This window comes from Suillus discolor (assembly GCF_016758755.1).
Source record: "Suillus discolor strain FC423 chromosome Unknown F5147scaffold_75, whole genome shotgun sequence".
Classification (NCBI taxonomy): domain Eukaryota; kingdom Fungi; phylum Basidiomycota; class Agaricomycetes; order Boletales; family Suillaceae; genus Suillus; species Suillus discolor.
This window is the reverse complement of record NW_024541322.1, coordinates 205,230-218,886: the sequence shown is the minus strand read 5'-3', so window position 1 is coordinate 218,886 and position 13,657 is coordinate 205,230. Positions and strand designations below refer to the sequence as shown.

The window sequence follows — 13,657 nt, the reverse complement described above, 5'->3', positions numbered from 1 at the left end:
TTATAAAATCCTTGTGAAAGAATCGCTATAGGAAAAGAATCGGTCAATGACTACAAACACATAGTTCAATGGCTCACTGAAGCTTGTATAACTTTGATTCAGACCCGAAGGCCCCGGGCACACGAGGCAAGGAAGAAAGCCACTATCTGACTGGTCTGCATCTCCACTTGCATTCACCACGGTCACATATTCCTGCGTCGTGGGCATATCTAGAAGCTGACAGTAAATCAGAGGTAATATATATACGGTCGGAACTCACTGGCACCGCAGTTTGCAGTTATATTCCACAGGCGAAGACCAGTGATGGAGTTGTACAAATTAGCTGGGTTGGAATAGATGACGGAGGAGTTACTCATGTGCTAATGGGCTGACAGCTGACTTTGGCTGTTAACCCCTGCTGCCACATGGAATAGTTCCTGCTGAATCCTTGAGGAATAGACACGCTGGTATGTTTTCTTGGCAGTGGTACTGTGTTGACTGTGACCTTTCCACCAGTAAACCCAAGACGAGTGCCATCGGCACCCAGGACTCCATTCGAGCAGGAATAGCCCTCGATGGTGGGCACAATCCCCTATAGGTACACAACGCATCATTACAAAACAGCTTCAGGTGAGCTGAGAATATGAACCTATGAGTGGATACGTCGTATTTTGTGCCATTGAAATTGAATATCCCAGGAAGACCAAAGGTATAGCCTGCATCAGAGACTCCGCTTAGCGTTCCGCCGATGTCGAGAATCGCGAAAAAATTGTCCTGAACTTGGGGTGTTCGTTTTAGAAGAAACGGACGAAACGCTGGGAAAGTAGAGATACATACTGGCATTGACACCCTCTGTTTGAAATTCTATAATGAGGTTAGGTGCGCGGAAGTGACTTCCGCCCGAAGGTCTGATTGATAAGGACAAAAAATATCACTGTATCGTAGGTATTGTAGGAAGCTCCGTTAAGTTGTAGCCAAGTTGTTCCCGTTCGTAGATGGACTTTCTAGCATTGAGCCTGACCACCAATTTACTGCCTCAACGAGCTTCGCATACAGAAACAATGTCACTCACACCGCCGCCATCATCGAGTTCATATAGGCTATGACGAAGGTTTTAGTGCCTTCACAGCGCAAAGGAAACATGCTGACACCTCCCTATCACCGCTCCGGGCACAGCGGTATAGAATTGCCCGATCAGACTGTCTTGACACGTATACTGAAACAGTCTTGATCCCTCTTCTTGCAAGTGTGGACAACAACCGGTCACGGTGATTGCTACAATACTAGGAACCGTGTGAAATGGAATGTACAACCGGTACGGAGAATTGCACGTACCACAAAAATAAACCCATGCTGATAAAATCCACATCGTGGCGTTGATGTACTGTCTTGATTTTCTCCTTCCATTATAGAATCCTGGATGGGTCAGACAACAGGTGAAGTAGAGTGACCACGCACCAAACATTACCCGTTCGTGCTGGTCGCATGAACAACCATATAGACCCTGTGCTTACAGAATCACGTAATGCGTTAGTGAATGCTGCTATTGGCGACCACTGATTCGAGGTATGGACTCATTAGACTTATTCAAAAACTATGCTATGACTGGCCGACCTTCGTGGTGAACCTGACTTCAGAGCTTCTTGTGTATACTCTTTGGCACCTAAGTGAGAGACCGTATAAGTTCAATGATCAAATCAAGCACTCACACTAAACCACTGACGACTAGAAACCAGGACGACGACAGAGCAGCGACGCCAGAATTGAAAGATTTATGTAACTCATGGCACAATCTATAGCGTCCAAAAGTCAGAGAAGGACACGACTGTTCGAAAAAGCTCACTGAATGTTGTAGTAGTGAGCGCACACTGACGGTCTGTGTTATAACTCTCCAGGAAAGAAATGATAAAAATGTGATCTCACAACTATGCCTGCGATCCAATGATCGTTGCCCGTGACTAAAAGAGCGCATTGAGACCTTTACTCTCGCAGATCCTAAAGGACTCACTGATTCACACCCGGTACGCATAGAAACTGTTCTGTTGAAACAAATAAGTATCATCCCGAGCGCTAGCGACTGGGAGAAACGTACCACTGAACAAAGAAAACTGATGGCTTGTTACTAGACTTCATGGACGACCAAATATAGCGCACTCCCTGACATAAACGCTCCCGGCTTTGTGGCCCATGCTCATTACAAAGTACACGACAATAGCACAAATGTAACTTGCCAGCGTCTGCCTATTTTCTAAATGAGCCCGTGTAGGATTCTAGGGACAAGTCTATCGACTTACCAGGGGAGTTTAGTTGTGCACTCGAGGGACGTGCTACGTCGACACGAGATGAGGGCAGACCGATATAACCCTATCATTGAATTGTTTCGAAAAGATTGACGTCATCATGGTATCGGCATCGTGTGGAGCACTCACAAGACTGTTGATGAAAATTGACATCAACAATTCTTTTATTATTAAAGTACAAAGTAGTGCTCACGAAAAACTTAATCTCGCGGAAAAGATCGCAAGTAGAACATATACTGCCCAAAGGATATCTCATAGAGCCTTACAACTCTGCAGGTCAATATTGGATAAAGACCGAGTGACATGAGTCCACACGCTGCAGCTATGATGCATCCTTGGCCTATAGTCAGCTGTAAGGTAGGGCGAATCCCCGGACTGCTCACCAATCATGATGCATTAATGAGCCCGGCCCCCACATAAATAGAATTGGGTGCCGTGGGACACGAAGGGGAAACACGATATATTAAAGAGAGCTGAAGTAGACGTTGAATCTGCGAGGCTCTCAAGATCTCACACCTTAGAGCAATTTGCAAAATGGTTCGCACTATCAGACGCGAGGGAGACTAGAAACTTGAAGTTACATAAAATACTACGCACCAAATATGGCAATCAAGACTCTCCGGCTCAGCGCACGTCCGCCGGGTCAATCTTGTGCTGCGAACGCCGATGGTGACGCGTCAATGAAAATGGTTGTCGATCGACGGTGATACCGAAGCGTTGGGTAGGCTGAGGAGATACCAGGGTTTCGACTTACAGTATATAGGATCCCCGCCCTCAATAAGACACAAACATACATCTTACATATCATGATACACACCAGCGCATTTTACATAATGGAGCTCAGCGAAGCTCGCGCGTTACTAATCGTCCAAGACAACACATGAAAATGCACTGAACTATCTACGCCCCTTTTCCGGGCACAAGGTGTTCCGAGTACGGCCGCCGTTCTCCGCGGCGACCATGAACTAGCACACCTCTCTGATTGATCAAAGAGTGCGTGGGCACGCCTTTAGGGGCGCATGCCCTGCTGCACGTTATTCCATATAGTGCTAGCGCAGTGTAATGTCACTCTACCGAAGAATGCGGCGACGGCGAAGATGCAAGGGATTTCCCTGGCACCCAGGGTGATGTTGCTGACGTGTTCATTGGAGGGATTGGGTTTCGGCTGATGATGGCAATTTAAGTTGGGATAGGTTCGCACAATATGCATGGCAAACTCACTTCGCAGCAGCTTCTTCGAAAAGAGGTTAGAATACGTATACACCCGAGGCGACGCCTGGTTAGTTTCACAGCGGATATAACAATAATGACAGAGATTGAGACGACTCTGCTTCATACCTGTTAAACCTGCGACTATGTGTGGAGTAAACCGCCGTGACATGATGATGGCTTTGTGCAAGCCACAACAGGCCACAACACGGCAATTGTATTTCCGTTTTGAGAGAGAGATTAAACTCAGCGGCTATGTTTACCTCGAGGTCGCAAATCGAAGAGGCCAACACGTAGGTAGATTTATGTTGTCGAAAGTCTAGCGACATTCCTCTCGCAAAAGAACAGACCAAGTATTTGCGCTGTTGACAAACACGTGCCTTGTACAAGTCATTGTCCATGAGAGCATGCGGCGGCCCAGACTGAACCTCAGCCCAGGTGACAGCGTGAAGCCTGTGGCGGGATTGATAGTCTTTACAGTGTCACAATTAGCATCTCCTGGCTTTAATAAAGCAAAGGCTGGATTTGCGGTTGTTCAGGGCAACAGTGTAACCTGGAGAAATATCAGCATTATTCAGTGATAATCTAGATGCGATAACGTACGCGACATTATGTGCAGGCAACAGATTAAAGTCTTGTAAAGCTGGAAAAGTGAAGAGTACTTGTCTGTCCTGTAGCACAACTTATGCGTATTTAAATCTGCAGGTCCAACGACATGCCGCGAGGCAGCCAAAGTGAATACCGATAGTGTCCGATATCGTCTGCATTGATCACGGAAACCAGGTAACCGCAGTTCCCGTGGCCACAATGAAGAAAGTCCCGCCCGTCGTGTTCAATCAGAAACACTGCACAGGATAAACATAACTGCAATTTATTTCAGAAGCTGCAGAGGAGTGCTCTTGAAGACCGAGGTAAACATCACCTGTTTTGCAAAACCGCTCATCTGCTCTAACAACCATGGAAGGCAGAGTCCCTGGAAGACGGAGCGGTACCAAGAATGATATACAACAGTGTCAAACAAATAACACACGCAACGTTTCGGTCCAGTTTGAACACCGATCGAGGCACTAGGATGCTAGCAAAATCGGATATAATGGGCCTATAGTCTGGTTAACCTATATTGGGGGGACAGAACCAAGGAGTGGCTGAGATGCGATCTATTTATGCTATGATGCAATGCAACCAGCAACAATTCCTGACCACAGCGGCTCTGCGCGCTTGAGAGAGGCCCGGTGAAGATGTAGATGAGAAAAACTTAACGATCGCGTGGCCATACGACGCGCGCGCGAGGGTCGGACAGATACAGCGGAGATTTATGGTCGACACTCTTTCCATAAGTCCGATAGCAGATCGATCATACCTGGGGCCCAAGTCTAGTCACCGACATGTGACAAATCTGGGAACTGATGGAGGTCGATCAGGGTCGATGGGAAATCATTGGCAAAGAAGAGTGTTTCTCTGTGCCGATCGAAACAAAAACATGAACCAAGGCCTCCCGATTCCTTGAACCAGTTGGCAATCGTGTGGGCGATGGCTGATTTGCCCTTGCCCGCAGGGCCAGATAGCCACAGCACCCGTTGAGCAGCATCTCCGCTGCCATTGATCCAGTCTGTAATCTGGGAAAGAATCCCCGTGCGCGTCCCTTGTAAGCACTGTTTCATGGTATCTAGTCCTGCGCCCTTTGCATAAGCGATATCCCCGAGATCCAGGGTGTCGCCTGAAATGGTCTGAGTGAATGTAAAGACAGAGGTGTATCAGAATCCTTACCTGCACGTTGGACGAAGATGGCCACGTCCCGATCGACTTATTGTTGCATAAGGCCGTCCAAAGCGTCGCTGTACTGTTTGATCGTGTCATCAGTTTCCGAGATAACGTTTTTCCCGAGTCTCTTCCCTACGATATAGTATAAGATTCATATACAATTACGATAGCTTGGTGACTCACAAAAGCTCTTCGTCTCCGAGTAGTCCCTGATGAAACGGGCGCACTCAAGAGTCTGGTGAAGGATCTTTTCAACGATACAGCACGTCGATTCAAATTTTTCAAGACTGTCATCTTGAGCCATGAAGCGGTAAACTTCAGCCAATTTCTTGAGAAGACTAATAATCGATTGATCGCGCTGTGCCTACGCGATTATGATCTTCATGGAAAAAGAACTTCTGAGCAGGAAACTGAATTCCGGGAGAAACCAAACATACCTTGGATGCAGCAGATAGCGCACCTAGCGCCATCTTTGCGTACGGATGTACCTATACAACTTGACAACTTGATTAGTTCCCTTTCAAACAACAAGAATGACCCATACGTCTGCAATCTTCTCAAGGACAGCATCGATAATCTTGAGGGGTTGGAGATACGTCGTTTCAAAATCATCTGCAGCAGTAAGATCCGCTGGGCCAGTGTCAATGGCAGATGCGACAGAAGTCGCATGTTTCCCGAGTGATCGCATGTTTTGTGTGCCACCACGGGCACCCTGAAGTTTGGCGTCAACTAATTGGGGATCAGGTCTTCCTTCCTCGCCAGAAGAAGCAGCCTGAACCTGTGGTACCACCAAAATTAAAGAAGAAAATCAGAGTGTTTGATTGAAATACCTCCGGAGCAGGCTCTCCGGGCAGCCTTTGGTTCACGGAGTCACTTGGAATATCAGATGTGGTGGGATGCTTGTTGTCGTTGCAAGGATGGAGATGCAACGTGTCCTGAGCGCCTCTAAGAAAACTGAAGGACTAGGGTAGCAAGTTCGAGCACTTACCTCGGCTTGCTGACTCGATGAAGCCATTGCGACGTCGTGGATCACAGTGGTGCGGTTGCGTGTTCGTTTGGAGCGTTTCTGTACAATCTTAGCCGTATTCAGGACGAACAGTATTCACGTCTACGCACAGGAAGCTTTTTGGTTAACCCATTCTTCAATTTCCGCAGGAACTGACAAGGTCCTCTACGAGGTTGGTTCTGGATGAGTAATGCGTAAGGACGACGATAGATTTCAAGAGACCACGTACCAAGCTTTCAACTACATTTGCCTGATTGAATCTGGAAGTTTCTCGAGGAGGATCGATATCCGGCCTATGATCTCCAGTCATCGCGAGTGGTTGTAGATTTAGATCGTTGTGAAAGAAACGGTGGGGTACACTGAGAAGTGGTGTGAGAAGGGAATGGGCGTCCCACTCTTTGGCAGAACTTTAAAGAGCATTCGAAGCATGATGGCCAGCATGTTGACTTCAAGGGCTATGCATTCAGCCACACAATTCCCATCAGTTCCAGCGGGGCGAGCCCATTGCTGAAGCAGACACAGCTCAGCGACAGACGAAGTCAAATACACAGCTCTCCCAGCTCGTCTTTTTTTGAATTTTTATATTTGGCCATCTAGGCTCACATAAGCTCAGGTAACTAGGTTCCTCGATGGCTCAACTACAAATGAAACCAAAACGTTCTCCGAATCCAATCAAATGTTCGAAATCAAAGCAAACCTTGAGAGGACAACCGTCATAACCTGTTTTGGATGCCGGCGGGAAAGTCACGTGACGTGTCGGGGGGGGGGGATGAGCTAGGTGAGCTAAAAGGAAGGCTACTGATGGGCTCGAAGGTCAGTCATCTGCTGAGAGCTTGGAGGTGTCGGCCGAGACTTGGAGCCGTGACATCTTTGGTATGGAGCTGGAAGCTGATGATGATTGGCCTGGCTCAAATACCGTTGTGAAATTTGTAGTGCTGCATCTCATCTACGAGGTGTCTGATTACTGTACATACTCGACTGTTGATCGATAAACTGCTTGCTACTGATCCATCGTCATTTCTGGAACTCCGAAGTTGAAGTCGGGGACTGGCGCTTCCTAGCGCTGCTACGATACAATACCTTTGATTAATGATATTCGTTCAATAGCTGTCCAAAAGATCAGTCGGACACTCGATATGGAATTAAGTCTGTCTTTCTGGGCCGTACCGTTAAGTTGGGTTTGAATCTCCGTCAGGACCTAACGGCCGTACATGCACAGGCGGACCGCAGCTGGAAAAGGAAATCGACGCCGTAGACTCTATTCCTCGTCAGTACCTAAACGCCAAACCATCATCGATAGATCGATAAACACTTATCTTATACGATGTCGCCCCAAGATGCGGTAAGTGTGCCATCGTGGTGTCCGATCGTGCGTGCTCACTCTTGGAGAACGGATCAGAAATGCTGTAGCATTGATCACGCCCGGAAAATAGTGGCGGAGAGGAGGGAGATGGAGATGGAGATGAAGAGGCAGAGGAAGAAGCATAGGCAGAGGGAGAAGGAGAGGCAGAGGCAGAGGAAAATGGAGAGGCAGAGGCAGAGGCAGGCGGAGAGGCAGAGGCAGAGGCAGAGGAAGAGGGAGAGTGCGGAGATCTCGCAGTTGGAAGGGAAAAGGTCTGGAATCCTGTCGAGGTGGCGGCGTGGGTTGTCAAATATTTTGGGCTGGGGAGAACGGATTGATGGTAAGCGTCCCATGAACAATGTAATCTGAAAACCAAGCAGTAATAACGTCCAGTCCTAGCATGATCTTAACACTACCAATGATGTGGCTAGAAATTACGACCATGCTATCCAGACGTTGATGTTTGGTATCCACGAAGGCTCATGTAATTACTCAAGATGTCTAACATCCGGACCATCTGACTGAAGATGAGCACACGATGACCACCTTGCCGAAGGCGTACGAGGAGCTTGTCAAGGAGAACCATCTCTCCGCAAGGCCTTTGAGAGTGTCGTCGTCAACGTCAGTGCGCACTTCGGCTCCGTCGGTGATTCGCAGCTTTTTTGAGCTCCATCGCAAGGTTGACGTTGTTGTTCCCATTTGCACTCTCCACCAACCCCTGGAAGTTCTGGACGAGGATGAGCGAGAGTTGATAGCCAGCCCAATATAAGCCTACCTTTGTCAGGATATCTACAATATTTTAAGCACGAGATACCGCCGACTCGGGCGCAATTGTGTCCACTACGTCATGCTGTGTTGTTGTGCTTTGATAGTTTCGTCTCCTTTCTGTTTCCTATTTGCTTTCTTGTAAAAATGCGTCTGCGGAGACATTTCTACTCGAAGGATGCGCTCACTCTTTTGTAGGCAAGGAAGTAAGGACATCAAGTTTCAGTCGGTGGAGCATGAGTGACTCGAGTTGTTGATGCAGCTCCTTGACCTTGACTTCGTGATCCGCGTCGTTAAGATGGGATTCGTCGGTCAAGGCGACTATGATAAGAATATGGCACAGAACCTACACCTCTCAGGTATCAGGAAGTGCATCAATGAAAACGCCTCTGCACGCGATGCGGCGTCAGCAAAAATCGCCACAACTCAGTCGTAGTAACGCGCACCCTTGAAATTGTTGTGCAGTGGCGTGCCAGTGATCAATAGCTTTGTACAATATCACGGCGTATTGATGTCATGCTCACCTTGCCATTTCACATCTTTTGTACAGACCCCCTTGAGTGTTATGTGATAGTTGCGCGTCCTAAAGAATCTTCGTGAGGTAAGATGTGCGTGTCTGCCGCTCGCGTATCGTAACAATCTCAAGGCACTCCGCCTTGACGACGTTTCGAAAAAACTTACGAGCATCTTGCCAAACATGAGGCTGGTGTGCGATATCATGCAGTTGTGCGCCAGCTCCTAGAGGGGCCATGCAGGTAAGTATGATCCCGAATGTGAAAGCAGCACACAACAGCCTGCCTTAAGACCGAGATTGACCCGGGACTGCGATATACCTGAGCCGTTGAACTGGCAGAGAAGACTGCGGGTCATAATATGTGTCTGAATATCTCACTCATATTAGTGTACTGTATGGCATCCCTAGTCTGCGCCTCACCTAGGTTCTCTGCAGTGTCGTCGTTTAGATAGTGAGAATGAAAGGTTTCTTCTTTTTCAAAGTCCCATTTGCCTTCGGCTTCATGCAACCTACACATCCCCTTTGGGAGATAGATAGATCCGGATGTCAACTAGATATGACCTGCAAAGCTTTCGAACGGTGATGAGGCCGAGCTAAAGCTGCCTTTTTGCTCCCCTCAAGGATTGTGCTTCCTTCTTAGTCATAAGCTTTATCAGCCCACGAAGAGCGGAGGCCCGACCTAGCAATAAATTTCTGCCGCCCAAGGTCTGTCAGGTATTGACTATGCACGTGGGAGAGGACCTCACCACCACAACAGCTTGCGCTGAGGATGCAGGAGCATAGTCTTTGTAAAAGGCCAGACCACCAAAGACAGCGGGTCTTCACTACCGACAATTTTGCGAAATGAACTGTTCGCAGCACAGCGGAAAAACCAGATTTCAAACCATCGACTTAAGTCTTAGTTGGTCTCGTTAATCGGATGGACTTACAAATTGTAATCCATCGATGGATTGTAATCGATTAGGATCAGTTGCCACGTAGTATGGTAGTACCAGGTGATTGAGTTTTGAAGCTCCAGTTAGCACCCTTGAAATTGTTGTTTTGCAGTGGCGTGCCAGTGATCAATAGCTTTGTACAGTATCACGTTAGTTTGACGGAAAGGAAGTGATTAGTCGGGTGTGGAGACGAGATCCGAGGGGTGTGGTTTGGACCACGAAGGCTTCGCCTTCGTAGTCGGTGGAGAAGGTCTGGCAAAGCCAGACCGCAGTAGGGAGCGCGATCTGGAAGGTTTTTAGTCCGACAGCTTTGGAAGTTGAGAGAAGAAAAAGACGTAAACTCACCTAACAATCTAAACATAATTGCCTGAAAATTTACCCCTGCTCAATTTGGACAACTTCAAACCGCTCATTCACCGCGGCTAAGTAGTTTAAGTTACGTACCAGGTCGTGAAAATAGTGGTCTTGCGTTCAATTCTTGGTTTCTAGTATGAGCATCGATCCTTGCTTCGGCGGTTGCAGGTTCTAAGGCGGGAACTTGGATCGCCTGGCCTGGTATCATCGGTGGTACCTGCGACATGGTTCTCCCTTGCGCAGTACCAGTATAACCAGTAATTTAAGATGCCAGCCCACGCCGAATACAATCCGCCATCTCCTAGAGAATTCTTCGCAGAGTGGGCTAGTATCAGAATTTGTGAGATACAGTAGATATTGAGAGAACTTGCTTGAAACGGTACGGCAACCATAATCGAAACAAAGGCCATATATGCTCGGAATGAACTGTTTGCTGCACCCGCTGACCACGAGCGATCAGGGTTCGCATTAACGAGGTACAACGAGCCTTGGATCAGTTGCGGGGGCTCCTGCTGCGATGCGACCGCCTGGCCTTAAACTGATAATTTTGGTAGCAACGCTGGCACTTGGTCTTGTAGCCTGCGTCCCGCGTACGGTGAAGCGATTAGCATCTAGGTTTTATGATGCGAGCGAAAGTGAGACGAAATTGTCATTACTCGACCGAATTCTGAGCTAGTACTCCGTAGTTCAAAACCCTAGATATGGTGCATAGCTTGGATGAGATAGTTGGACGTTCTCTCTTTATCTCCAGTGAACGAGTCAGCACCCTTTATGGCGCTCGTTCTCGTTCATCCACCTCTAATCAGAACCCGAAACATCAGCGCGAGGGGCATGCGAATACAATCCACATACCTTTAAGTGCCCATCTAAAAATCGGCGTCCGGTAGTATGGTAGTGACAACAGTGTGGCGCTGCAAGTCCATCTCTGCCCTGCTCTTGGTCATATTAAAGGTTAATTGGAACCCTGTAATAACGCTGCCAATTCGCTCCTCAAAGTCGCGGTGGAGCGCTGTGATGATGCCCTTCAATTTGCTAGTACGGACTTTGCTGTCCGTCGACCTCCAGTCGTTAATTCCCTCTATGTTTTTCATAGATGGGTTGTGAAATGAAGATACGGTACGGAAGACGTATCGTTTGCATGATGGGCGACGACGTCGTCAAGAGCTTTCTCCGCCCTCGCTGTAAGCTCCTTTGCGGTAGGAAAAGACCTCTCCTCAAAGGTCAAGTTTATCATCTTCGCGTCAGCTTCTTCGTGTGAGTACCAATACTAGTAGTGGCAAGGATTTAATTCCATCCGATGATGTTGAAAGTAGCTGTACATACCTTTCGATGTAGACCTGCGAGATCACTGGAGGTCGCGGCGATGATAAAGTGAAAAAAAAAATTGTCTGAGGTTGATACTATGATGACAATCACCGTGTTGCCAAATGGTGTAGTTATTGATCACGATCGCAGGCTGAAGCCGGTAAGGTTGGTAAAGACCACCGCACTGTGATTTTTCCTACCTCAAGTCTATTTCACCCAGGCGGGACGCAGGGAGTAGCGATGGAAAGGATGGGCTTTAGACAATGTAGCCTTAGAGAGTAGGTACTAACGATCGATAAGAACCAAAATAATATGAACAAACATATGATCTAAGCGGCAGTTACCGCACCACTTACTTCTTGCACTCGGCAACTGGAGGGGCCAGTTGCAGAAGCAAGCACTGGCCATGGGCATAAAGCAGACGGGTGAGTCCCTAGCTTTGATTCGAGGCGCGCCCCTTTCTCCACTTTCTTGGGGCTGTTTCTTTGGCACCTCTCAGGCGCTGGTTGTGAGCCTCACGCCGTGGCGACGTTGTGAAGCTCGGTACGGCCGTTTGCCCCCAAGCTGAGCGCGCTGCTCGGCCTCGCGCGTCGCGCTTGGCTGTCGCAGAAGCTCGGTACGGCCGTTCTCCCCGAAGCTACCTGCGCGGCCTTTTGCGCTTGCCCCTTGCTGTCGAATTTACCTTGGCATCTTTGAAGCCTCTGACGAACTTATTTGCAGTGAATTGAGATGGTCCCAAGCTTGACTGCTGAATGCGGTTCAGAGGCCACGCGTCAGCCGATTCCTGCGAGGTGCTGCCCCTGCAAAGAAGGTAAAGCTCGAGGGCGCTGCTGACCCCTCAAGTAAGGCCCTGCCTTCGGGGTCCAAGGTTGCGGACCCTCCGCGTGAGCTTACCAAGTCCCAGGCTAAGGTGAGGGGGACGTCTAGACCCCTGCCGACCGCGGCACTACGACCTCAAAGCTCGATCAGGTAAGTCTGCTTTTCGCAGTCCTCGTTGTACCACGCCCATTGCGTCCTGGATTACTGGGACAGTCACTGCCTCCGGCCCTGCTACCTCTTTCGATCTAAAGGGCTACCTCACACCACTAAGTCGTTCTCAAGGTTGGAGCTGAAGTAGGCGACATCAAGCTTGCTCGTACGTCGTTTGACTCGCTCATCAAGTCAAATCCTAAACATCGTATTGCAGCTGCACGTTTGGAAGAACGCGCTGGCTGTACATTTGCCGCAAGGGAGCTCACAAAGCAGGTTGCCAAAGGCGTTCCAAAAGCGATGATGGTCGGTTCGGAAGGTTACACGTACGTGAACCGCGGTACCCCCTGCGCTGTCGCCGGTATGCCTTATAGAACGACGGCGATGCAAAGTCATTCTTGCCAATGCCGTTGAACACCTCGGCCAGAGCGTCAATATCTGGCCTACAGGACCTTTGACGTGACGTTAATCGAAGAAACCCGTTCTGCGTAAAGGTATATAATTTTTTCGTTGAATTTACCGCAATTCATTCACATTGCACAGCACTAGAGAATAGCATTAACTCCTTTCGGGAAGCTGTCAACCTTGAAGAATCAGCTGCGGACGCCCGCATACTCCTCCCATACTACGAGGCGATCCCACTTTCCGTCGAGCTCTGGCCCGCCCTTGCCCGTCCCGAAACCCCTGAGCGCGCCAAAGTCGTCGTCAACAAGGCGCGCAAGACCGTTTCTAAGTCGCATGAGATCTCAATTACCACTGGACGCCTGCTCGAGCAATCGGAGGTGATGGGTAACCCCAGCAGGGCTTCAGAAACTAGAGACGAAGACCTCGAGCTGGTGGACGGGACCATCAAATTTGGTGTCCGGGCGGTGCTACTTACACGCGAGCATGTGAGTAAAGTTTATGTAAACCAAAGTCTTATGGAGAATGACGATTGACTTGTTTTCAGCACTGCCACTGGGAGTCTCTCGCTCGAGGATCAAGGTACGGCGCAGAAAGACACACTTGATTCCATGTCGAGTGTCCGACTGATCTTTTCGACATCTATTGAACGAAAATTCCCCTCGGACAGGAAGCTTGCACGAATATCATTGCTCAAAGGTATTGTAATATTGCAACCAATGAATCATGACTTGAAGATTTTCTTAGAGAACGTTCGCATGGCTCACCTGGCATGCATTGGTGAGCTTTGCAGTACTCATTTCATATTCCTACTAA

The 13,657-nt window shown here is 48.6% G+C and overlaps 4 protein-coding genes across 4 annotated transcripts; 2 read left to right on the top strand and 2 right to left on the bottom strand.

The window, feature by feature from the left end:
* On the bottom strand, nucleotides 1–2,669 carry F5147DRAFT_656967 (uncharacterized protein; the record flags this gene model as incomplete). Its single annotated transcript, XM_041434188.1, has 19 exons — nucleotides 1–50; nucleotides 78–209; nucleotides 260–322; nucleotides 373–571; nucleotides 643–758; nucleotides 817–887; nucleotides 1,052–1,079; nucleotides 1,315–1,395; nucleotides 1,438–1,456; nucleotides 1,494–1,535; nucleotides 1,594–1,642; nucleotides 1,689–1,772; nucleotides 1,988–2,018; nucleotides 2,072–2,073; nucleotides 2,134–2,227; nucleotides 2,274–2,343; nucleotides 2,409–2,412; nucleotides 2,473–2,515; nucleotides 2,663–2,669. 19 exons carry the CDS (start codon nucleotides 2,667–2,669, stop codon nucleotides 1–3), a joined length of 1,185 nt encoding a protein of 394 aa, XP_041287836.1.
* Nucleotides 2,670–4,861: 2,192 nt separating this feature from the next.
* Nucleotides 4,862–5,179, bottom strand: F5147DRAFT_584671 (uncharacterized protein; the record flags this gene model as incomplete). Its single annotated transcript, XM_041431805.1, has 1 exon — nucleotides 4,862–5,179. A coding segment is annotated over one exon (318 nt), but the record flags the coding sequence as incomplete, so codon positions are not given.
* Nucleotides 5,180–7,579: 2,400 nt separating this feature from the next.
* On the top strand, nucleotides 7,580–8,263 carry F5147DRAFT_656965 (uncharacterized protein; the record flags this gene model as incomplete). Its single annotated transcript, XM_041434187.1, has 3 exons — nucleotides 7,580–7,597; nucleotides 7,655–7,937; nucleotides 8,154–8,263. 3 exons carry the CDS (start codon nucleotides 7,580–7,582, stop codon nucleotides 8,261–8,263), a joined length of 411 nt encoding a protein of 136 aa, XP_041287834.1.
* Nucleotides 8,264–12,984: 4,721 nt separating this feature from the next.
* On the top strand, nucleotides 12,985–13,158 carry F5147DRAFT_554668 (uncharacterized protein; the record flags this gene model as incomplete). The annotated part of the gene is made up of 1 exon (XM_041430473.1): nucleotides 12,985–13,158. A coding segment is annotated over one exon (174 nt), but the record flags the coding sequence as incomplete, so codon positions are not given.
* Nucleotides 13,159–13,657: the final 499 nt, after the last annotated feature.